The sequence below is a fragment of the Thermobia domestica genome, chromosome 7 (genome assembly GCF_964235325.1).
Source record: "Thermobia domestica chromosome 7, izTheDome1.hap1.1, whole genome shotgun sequence".
Lineage (NCBI taxonomy): Eukaryota > Metazoa > Arthropoda > Insecta > Zygentoma > Lepismatidae > Thermobia > Thermobia domestica.
In genome coordinates, this window is record NC_137460.1 from 256,288,690 (window position 1) to 256,299,404 (window position 10,715).

Genomic DNA, 10,715 nt, shown 5'->3' on the forward strand with positions numbered 1-10,715 from the left:
GGAGTCTAAGGTGAACTTCTTTCAAGGTACCTTGTCATTTCCACAATGAACTGTTTGTTAGTGCAGCGTTTCCAGAGAGTTTGTACCGCCTGGTCAGACTGTGAATGCTGCATTCTACATACAAGTATTTGAAAGACAAAGAAAACGAGTTCCCCGCGTCCGTCAAGCAATGACTGGATCATGGAAGCTTCATCACGACAATGCGCCGAGCCACACCTCCTTTGCTGTCATGGACTTCCTGACCAAGGATGGCATTACACAGCTTCCCCAGCCACCTTACAGTTCAGATGTCGTTCCTGCAGACTTCTTCATCTTCCCTGACTGAAAAGGGTCATGAAAGGACGGCACCAAAGCTCGCTCCAGGCCATTCAGAAGACCGTAATGAGGAAGCTGAAGAGCATTCCAGTTACTGCGTTCCAGGGAGCCCTCAGTGATTGGCAGAGTCGCTAGAAACGCTGTGTTGAAGGGGCATATTCTGAAAATTATTAAGTCGATGTGTCAAAATTGTGAATATTTTCTTTTTAAATTCAGTCCTGCTACTTTCCGAACAAACCTTGTATATTAGTTCACTTCAGTAGCCTACACAGAAGTTTATCAAAGAAATAGGCGCTCGATTCAAGCACTCAAACTCATTTAAATTAAAGACATTTGTCCTTTTCGTATATATATATTTTAATACTATGAATGTTTATTTTTGTATATCTGCTTAAACGAGATGTGTGGAAACAGGATCTCCTCATTTGCGTACTCCATTACTTCACTTTCATATTTACTTTACTTTCGCTACAAAATGTACTTTCATTATCCATCTATCTCCTTCACCCCACACTGTACTCGTATTTCCATGCAATGTAAGACTAAAAGATTTCACGTAAGGGTTAAATTTTACGCAGCTTAATTTTTTTTTGTTTTGGCCCATTTGGACAATTTTAAGTGTCATGACCCAATCCCCCTTCTATGTGCAAATGAAAAAAAAATCTTTGTTTTCTTTTGCTGACGTAAGAGCAATTAATCTTGCAACTTTCGTTGCAATTGCTCAGTTCCTTCTAGGCTAGGCCCAAGAACCAAACTAAAGGATTTTATGGAGGAATATGCACCTTTGCTACCTCCAAATAGAAATAGAAATAGTTTAAAAAATATTTCTGTTCTCACGATGTTAAGCAGATTCAACTTTATAAATTTTCACCCATTTTTACAATTTTAAAGGGTCATGTGCCCCGTCCCCCCTTTGCGTGTGCAAATGGAAAATTTTATATTTTCGAATTTTTATTGTAGGCTGAAGAGCTATTAGTCCTGCAAGTTTCGTTCTAGTCACTCATCTTCTTCTAGGCATAACCCAAAAGACAGACCATAGGGCTTTTATTGGGGAATATACCCCTCTGCTCCATCCTAATAAGAATAGAAAAATTAAAAAAAATTGTTCTCAGGACGTTACGCAGATTAAAATTTGAATTGTTGTCCCATTTGTACAATTTTTGAGGGTCATGCCCCGTCCTCCATTTGTGTGTGCAAATTTAAAGTTTTATTTTATTCATTTATTCGAAATCCTAATCATAACTTCTAATCAACATCAACAAACTTTCGACATGTATATCGTTCTTCTAAAAATCAATAAAACTTTCAATATCTTCTTCTATACTTATATATACAGTGGAGTCTCTTTAATTCGAAGTCCAAGGGGACAGGAAAAAAATTCGAATTAACCAAAAACTCTCATTTTTAAGTAAAATCAAGGAAACAAAATAACTACTGTATATTAAAAACTAACATGCTGTGCACCTTACCTTTTAAACCACCTTATCTTTTATAGCACCACATTTTCGTAAGGAATTAGAATACGCTCCGCGTTTCGAAATTGTGCATAATGCACGCCAATAGATCACAAATGAATCTGCTTACATTTTTGTCACTCTCGCATAAGTCATTTGCTAGTGGAGGACAGGGTTCAAGGTCATTCACACTTCTATAGAAGGGATGGAGACTTCCAGCTTATTGAGGAGGAGGGGAGATGCATAGCAACCATCTGCCAGATTCTCTAGAGCAAGAGGGGGTCCAGCGGAGGTAGTATCAACAAATAATATTTTCTCTTTCCCACGCCCGCTTCTGGATAAGATAACAGATAAACAAAAACCAGATGGAATTGCATTGTTCTGTTTGCAATCTGTCGAACACTACAAATTTTTCCACTGTAAATACTTCGAATTATCCAAACAGGAGATTCAAAAGTTCGATTTATCCACAATTTTTTACCATTGTTTTTAATACAGTTTTCAAGGGGAGTAGGCTTTAGTTCGAATTATCCAAGTTCGAATTAAAAAGAGTCCGCTGTGTATATATATATATATATCTATATATCTATATATATCTATATATATATACACAGTAAATTCTGAACAGTTAGTTATAAAAGAAAAACTTCTAATAATTTTCCAGGAGGTAATGTACCTAAAATGGAAGCCACATTTCCTCGCTGAACTGCTATGCTGATACGTTGTATTAGAAAAGTAGTAGCCCGCTTGTCACCAGTAAGGTGTGCAATACGATGGCCTACTTCTTTGATGAAATTGAGCCCTTCGAGGCCCCAAATGCCGCTCCATTCAATGGCTACGGGCACGAACATGTATCTATCGAGCAGATCTTTATATTTTCTTCTTTTCTCTCGTTCTCTGCGGGTTTCATTTATTTATTCAGTTATTTTAAAAATTGAAAATGTTATATTTTCGCATATTTATTGTAAGCTTAAGAGCTATTAATCATGCAAATTTTGTTCAAATCCTTCAAATTCTTTTAGTCCCAAGAGCCGGGCCATAGGATTTTATAGGGGAATATGCCCCTCTGCTCCTTCCAAATAGGAATAGAAAATATTTTTAAAAAATGTTTCTGCTCTCAGGGCGTTACGCAGATTGAAATGTGTAAGTTTTATCACATTTGGACAACTTTTAATAGTCATGCCCCCTTGTCTCCCCTTTGTATGTGCAAATAGAAAATTTTATTTTTTCGCGTTTTTAGTATAAGCTGTAGAGCTAGATTCCCGCAAGTTTGGTTCCAATCGCTAAACCCCTTCTAGGCTAGACCCAAGAGCCTAATCCTTACTGATTTCCATTTCCAAAATTTTCAATTAAAATCATTCATATAGGAGATAATCTTTCTAAATGATGTTCAATAATTTACAAAGGACTTTCAAATAAAGAAACGGCAATCGATTTATAACATCTATTGTGATTTCCGGTGCTTGAACTCATATTATATATTTCTAGTACACTATTATCTTATCGTATGTATATAATATGTACGGGGCTTGTTCAATAAGTTTTGCCTCCAAGTCATTATCTTTATAAAATTAATTGTATCTAAATGATTTTACCTTGAAACGAAAGCTTAAACCTTTCACTTTCCGAGAAATCTCACTTTTAAGTATAGACCCTACTTGTGCCGACGTACTTGCTCCAACGGCGAACTAGTTTTTATATGCCGTCCATAAAGAATGAGACCGGTTACTGAGGATACCAAGAACACACTCGTTTAATGACGTCCATGTCGGATGTGAAATGTTGACCTTTCAAGTTTTTCTTAAGTTTCGAAAACAGTCAAAAGTCACAGAAGGCTAGGTGAGGACTGGAAAGTGGGTGTGGCAAAACATCTCCGAATGGGAGTTTCAGGTCTCCGTGCTATTATGTGTCTTGCACTGTCGTGTTGTGCGCAGACGTGCATCAACTTCGTTAGAATTTGCACGTAGCACACGGAGTTGACAGTTGGACCAGTGGCCAAAAGTTAACACCACACTTTCACTGTCTTCAAAGATGCTGAGCACGACTTTCCCTGCTTGACGGCTGCGTTTTGAACTTGTTAGAACATGCAGAGGATGGATGTGTGTAATCCATGGATAAAATTTTAGTTTCGGGTTCGTAGTGATGAGCCTAGGACTCGTCCCAAGTTACGAGACCTATAACAAACTCATCTCATTCGATGTTGGAACGGGCCAAATTTTGCTCACACCCGTTCTCGTGTGCTTTTATTTTCACTAAAATCTGACACACAACCCACTTTGAACATACTTTCTTGAACCCAAGATGGTCTGGCATGGAATTCTTCCGAGTGATATACCAGTAATATCTGCAGTCACCTTCCGATCATTGCGAACCAGTGCATCAATTTCTTCTGCTTTCTCTGGAATGGATGCAGTCATTGGCCGTCCACTGCGGTCCTTACCATACAGATATAATATGGCTGGATTTTATGTGCGCACAGTCCGAACCTACCTCCTCATTGTGCTGATGTCCACACATGCTTCGTCATACAAAGCACTCATTCAATGGTGGATATTGATGAGTGTTACACTTTCTACCACTAGGAATTTGATTGCACGCTGTTTTAATCGGATGTGAATATAGTGGATTAATAATCCTGCGACTGCGTCGTTATCAGTAGAGTGACCTAAAGAAACTAAACTTGTCTATAAAGCAGAAGATTTAAACTTTCCTATGAAAGTACAATTATGGACATACAAAAAATAATAAAAATAGAAGGTTGTAAGCAAAATTTGTTGAACAACACACACATACACACACACACACACACACACACACACACACATATATATATATATATATATATATATATATAGGGTTCGAGCAAGATAGTGATCTGCCACATTAGAATGATATCGAGAAAATGCTACTGAAGGTTTCAGGATATTCAGTGATTAATAATATAATGCCTTTTCTTAATATATTGTTGATAGATACATAAATTTGAATATTTTAAATGAAATAAATATGAATTAACTATTATGAAGATTTCTTTATATGTGGAATAAAACTACAATTTAAGTTACATGTAAATTCATCAATATATTCAAGCGTAAGATGTTTCCTCTGACTGTCTTACAGTTATTTTTTCTCTTATTCTTAATACAAACTAAACTTGCATCTTTCACGATAAAATTATTATTAGGCTAATATATATATATATATATATGAGAGATGCAAATAACCATTCGCCCGGGGCGAGTGATTCATCGGTGCGGGCGAATATTTATATTATTTAAATGATTGCTATTGTGGGATGTGGCTAGTACCTTTTTTCTTGAGCTAGTAAAATTTTATTGGTTATTTGTATTCCTGATACATATAATCTGGATTGTACGATACAGATGGTAACCACGCACAGCGGCACGGTGAACATAAGCACCGGACCACTAAAACCAGGATATTGCGGCCCGAAGAACTACAGACCGGTCCCCATGTTCTATGATTAGGCGGAGACGCTGGGACCATACGCTTTCTTGGGCGTTCACAACACATAAACAAAGATGCTGGGTAGACTTATGAACTTCTATATTAGCAGAAGCACCGAACTTCGCAAGAGTAATGTTTATTCTCAATATTTGAAATTAGTAGAGAACTGAGTAGAATAAATAATGAAGAGCAACGCATTCAACGTTGCTGCTGTCAGTTCTGGTTCAACTGACATGCGCAACACCTTCAGCGTTACCCCAGATAATAAGGAACTCAGTAGAATAAATAACAGCAAGCAAAACCTTCCGCGTTACCTGTCAGAAAATAAGAAACCGACTAAATATATAAAGGTAAGCAACGCCCTCGGCGGTGTTCCTGTTAAAGGTAAAGGGTTAAGTAAAACAAATAACCACGAGCAGTGACTTCTGTGTTGCCCCTGTCAAGTCCCAGGCCAACTGATATGCACATTCTGGACTAGCGCTGAATAAAAGTCATTGAAAATCACCAATCAGCTTAATGACCCCGTAAACTATTGGGGACAATCGTCACTATTATGGTCCTTTTCGAACCAAAAAGTTCTATATAGTCCACGGTCTGTTCCAAAACTACGATCTCTTGGAGAAAAATACTTCGAAGCATGAGAAGTCAACCTTCGAAGTATGGATTTGTATACAGGACAAATAAAGCCAAGCGATTGGGAGTTACTCTGACCACCGATTTTTGGTAATACAGACACGTTGTAGACATACAGCAGTCATAACTCCTCCAGTGTCGAAGAGAAATGGTGGTATCGAAGCACCTTGTTCGCGTGTGTTTATTGTATGACTTTATTGTGGGCCTGTCAGCTGCCGCATATGCCAGGCATTTGGACAGAATGTTGTAAACAAACGCACTATCAGGCATTGGTTTCTGAACTTTCATTCCGAGATATGATCCTTGCGGATGCACCTGGCAGTGGACGTCCACATGTGTTGGATGACGAGATCCTGAAAGCAGCCATCGTTGAGTGGTCTAATGTGAGATGATCCTGATGAACTTGCAGCAAGGATCCATGTTTCCGCTCAAACAGTCTGACTGAAAAGTCGTACAACTTAAGCAAGTGGGTACCCCACATATTATTGGCAGCCAAGAAGGATAACGAGTGACAGCCCATTTGTCCTCGCCCACTCGGCACTTCAACACATCTACCTTTGATCGTTTTGACACTCATTGCTTGTCGCCACACCTCAAACCACCACTGCACCCACGAAAGGTTATGCTCTCTATGGGTAATTGAGCTCCTTTCATCTGGTCCTGCTGAACTGTATTCTCAGCATTGCAAAGGGTGCACCGTGCATTAAGGGAGGAACCGGCATTGGCATATCGCAAGGATATACTTTTCGCACACGACAATATCAAGCCACATGTGGCAAAGAGGACCCAGCAGAACCTTCGGCAACTTAGCTGGGATACACCACTCATAGAGTTTTTCGTATCCATGACCGTCGAGTTTTATCATCAGGGTGTTATGCAGCTGCAGGGACGTCGGCGAAAAGTGTTGCATGGTGATGAAAATTACTTCGAAACCTAAAGGTACGTACTGTGTTGCTGTTTGTTTATCACTGCTCAAGAACGGCAAGAACTTTTGGTAACCTTCTGAAAGATATAAGCTAGTATGAAGCTTATTAATGTACATAAGCTTATTAATGTACATTCTTAAGACTACTCTAAAATTACTGATTCAGAAAAAAAAGAAGGTAGATAACTGTTTCAAGCTTTTGGTAAAGTACCACACTGATGAGATAATACATAAACTACACAACAAATACTACAATATGTAAAAATAAACATTATTTTATTAAAAGAAGTCAGTACAGTTGATTTTACTGTACATCATTGTGTCAATGAATTTCTGAGAATACTCAAAATTGCAGTTTTGTTTTTCGCTATACACTTACTTTCGCCTCAATATATTTTTTTCTCTGAAAATCAAGATTGATGGTTGTTTTGCTTTAGTGTAACACATGGAAACTTTATACTTATACGAACGTATGCTTCTAAAAACCTATTCTGTATTACTCTTCGGGATTCACTTACTCATCGTATCAGCTCAGATCATTAACATTACTTGGCTGTTGATTGACAACACAAGAAGTGCCTCATCTTAGCTAAACACATATCTGTAGTAAAGTGGTCTTATTAAGAATATGGTAGAAGTAATGTTTTCTGACAAAGATCAATGGACATTGGACGGCTTAAAACAAGTTTAAATATATTTCCCATATATGAAAGTACATTTCCAACAAAACCAAGTCATGATGAAGGATAATAAACCTAAAGATGTTGTAGTTAAGTTGATTTTGTAGTTTTTTTCTACTTCCATAACGTTTCTTACTTTCGAAAATCACGTTTAGTTGAGTTTAGATTTTAAGGTAATATTTTAGATACCATCCTCACTATTTTAACATTGACCACATTTATAAATATTTTAACTTATAGTCAAGCGAACACCTTTGCCATCACAGCGAATACTTTATTTAATCTGTCATGTTTAAAATTTTGAAGTAGTTTTGAAACTTGTACTTAAGATTATCTTTGTGTTACATTATGGTATATTTTATTGTTTGTTTTTATTTCGAATAGGAAACGAAGTCAAAAGGATGACTGCGAAGCAAGTGAGAATTCAACCACACAGAACAAACCGTGCTTGGTGGAAAATACGAATACTTCTGTTAGTGCTAACATCGATTTTTCTCAACCAACACACAAGAAACGAAAAGAAGAAACAGGTGCAAGCGAGGCTGCAGAGGATACGAATAAAATAAAATCTTTTGGTGCTTGTAACACAATTAATGAGAAAAGTAATCACGTACGAGCAACTAATAATGATTGCGGAATATTTTACTTCTGCCAACACTGTTACGGTAGATTTTCTAACATGGAGGACTTAACCAAACATCCTTGTTTATACTTCCGAAATAGACCACCTTTCTAAATGAAAAACAGTAGAAAGCGTTAGTATCTATTTAAAAAAAGTATTTGAATGGTAATACATGCAGCCTACTTATAATGAAATTCAAGGGACCAACACAATGCTTTATATCCGAATTTTGTTATAAACAGGTTCACGTATTTTTCTGAATTATGAAAACAAAACAAACAGATAACAAGCAGATACGTTTAGAAAAGAATATACAGTAGTATAGCATTACATCTACAGATAATTTTATTAATTTGGTTTTCTAGCCTATCGTACATATTACAGTTCTTCCTACCTGTTCAAGCACGCTTGAAGAAGTCTGTAATTTTCTTCTGAACCGTGCCTGCTGCCGCTGTTCGTAGCGCCGCTGCTTCCACTTCCTCAATTGTCCAAATTGCATTGTCCGGCACTGTGTTACTATGTTCGAAAAGATAGTTGTAAGTTTTCTGAATTTTGGATCGCTCCTTTGAAACTCACGGATTGTTTCACATTTTCCACTTCTGTCTCATCATCAGAACCTGCTTCATCTTCTTTCGTAGCGTCCCTAACGATTGTCTCAGTTGAATTATCCCCGGGGCGATTTCTACTGTCATCTGAGTGAGTCAAGCCTGGCTTGCACAGCGAGAACAACTATGAAAACAGTTTTGCGATACCTGAGTTATCCATGAGCAGATGGAAACATGACCCTGTTCTGGAAACTTCGCTATAAGCGGTCTTTACGGAAAATATTGTTCGTAATATGTGGTCATTTCTTCCACGTGATTTTAAATAGGCGGCGTGATGGCAATTTCATTTATGTTCGTAATATCCAATAATCCTATTTCCAGAATAATTCTTTATAAGTGGGCTGTACTGTATATTATGTAAAGAAACTACTAAGTGTTATTAAAGAGAATTATGCTTTTGGAAACTAACGTGTCATCTCTGATGCTCGGTTACCATGCCAACAACTTGTGTCTAGGTTAATCTCCTTCGGGAACTTTTAGCAATAAGTAAGAATTGTAAATGTTATTTCAAAAGATAAGATTTTTGCTTATTAAACCAAAATTACGTTAAACAGTAATTAGTTTCTTATGTTAATGAATGGTTAGTAGTAAAAGTAGTTATATACGTTACATTTGAAATGTACATATGAAACGAAAGTGTCTGACATCACATTTGGTACGATCAGGCTATATGGCATGTTTAATTTTATAGTTTGTACGTAACTTGTTAACATAGGTACATATAGTAAGTTAATCTGGTAATCAAGTTGTATTGGATATCCATTTTCAAGATTCTTTGTAGCGAAATTAAAAGTAATAATCAGTTGTATTTTCTAAGATTACTGATAATGTTTATTTGACTCTAAATTCTCACATACCGCCGTTGCGTACGTTAATGCCAAGTCTTTTGAAAATGACACTTGAGAAATTTCCCGAAACTGATTCTGTTAAAAAGGAACAAAATAGTACTATGTAGATTGGTCTTTGTAATAAATTAAAATCTATCTGAAAACAAAGTTTACAGTGCGGGCAATCAGTTGAATAATAGTTGTTTGTTTTATGACCTGATATGATACATAAAATATATGAGTTTATCCGACTTTCTACGGGTGTATTTGTTTCGTGTACTAAGTTTCTGACTTTAGTAAAGAAATCAGTTAATATTTCATTTTTTTTTACAGAGCAATAGGAAATTGTTCTACAACGCCCATCCGGTAACATGTGGGTGCATCTAATTCAATGATATTTCAAATAAGAAAATCGTTGGAAACAATACATGTACGTAAAAGAACGTATATAATTGATCATTTATGAAAAAGAAATCTGATCCATGTGATCTTGAGAGATAGACTGTAAGCGATAAAACAATATATGATTCTCATTTAAGTTTGATCCTGCCATTTGAAGGTTTAACACATAATATGCTTTATTCTAATTCTGCATCATGTTCGTGTTTATGAGAAATCATGACAATATATATGTAGCATCTACTTCAAAACAATTATATCTATTGAATCATTTTAAAGTGAACATCTATATAAATGACTGCCGACTCTTAATGCGGAATGAGTACGAGATGTAGTGCTACTAGCACAGAAAGGTATTTATACGGTGTGATGGTACAGTGTGATATTCGTACTAAATTCCCTTTCTGCTAAGAAGCATTTATATTTATTGAATGAAAAGATTTGTTTTAGTTTGTAAATATATTTCTTTGTATATTTGTGTATAATTTCTGTTCCAAAAATTTAAATGTTTTTGTTAACTTTACATTATGTAGAATATACGTTCATATAAAGCATTTAGTTACTAGTTCTTATATTTCCAATCTTATATGTTTTTTAACTTTCTGGGTATCACATATATGCACTTGCATGTGTTTTATTCAGGAGACATACTAGGCAACTGCAGAAATTGGCGCCGTATCCCAGGCTTTATTTTTTAAAAAGGCTCCGTAATTAAAAGGTTAAAAATCCAATTGCATCTCTTATGCTCTTACCTCTCCTGAACCCGAACTGTTCCTAATCAAGTTTT

General features: G+C 36.4%; 1 protein-coding gene across 2 annotated transcripts in view; it reads left to right on the forward strand.

Annotated features, from left to right (window-relative positions):
- LOC145690841 (uncharacterized) overlaps positions 1–10,476 on the forward strand; it is a 30,568-nt gene extending 20,092 nt beyond the window's left edge. For both annotated transcript variants that reach the window (XM_081766189.1, XM_081766188.1), the window contains exon 4: positions 7,860–10,476. In XM_081766189.1, the coding sequence (XP_081622315.1) occupies positions 7,860–8,211 (352 nt within the window). In that variant the 3' untranslated portion in view covers positions 8,212–10,476. The remainder of the gene's footprint in view (positions 1–7,859) is intronic.
- Positions 10,477–10,715: the final 239 nt, after the last annotated feature.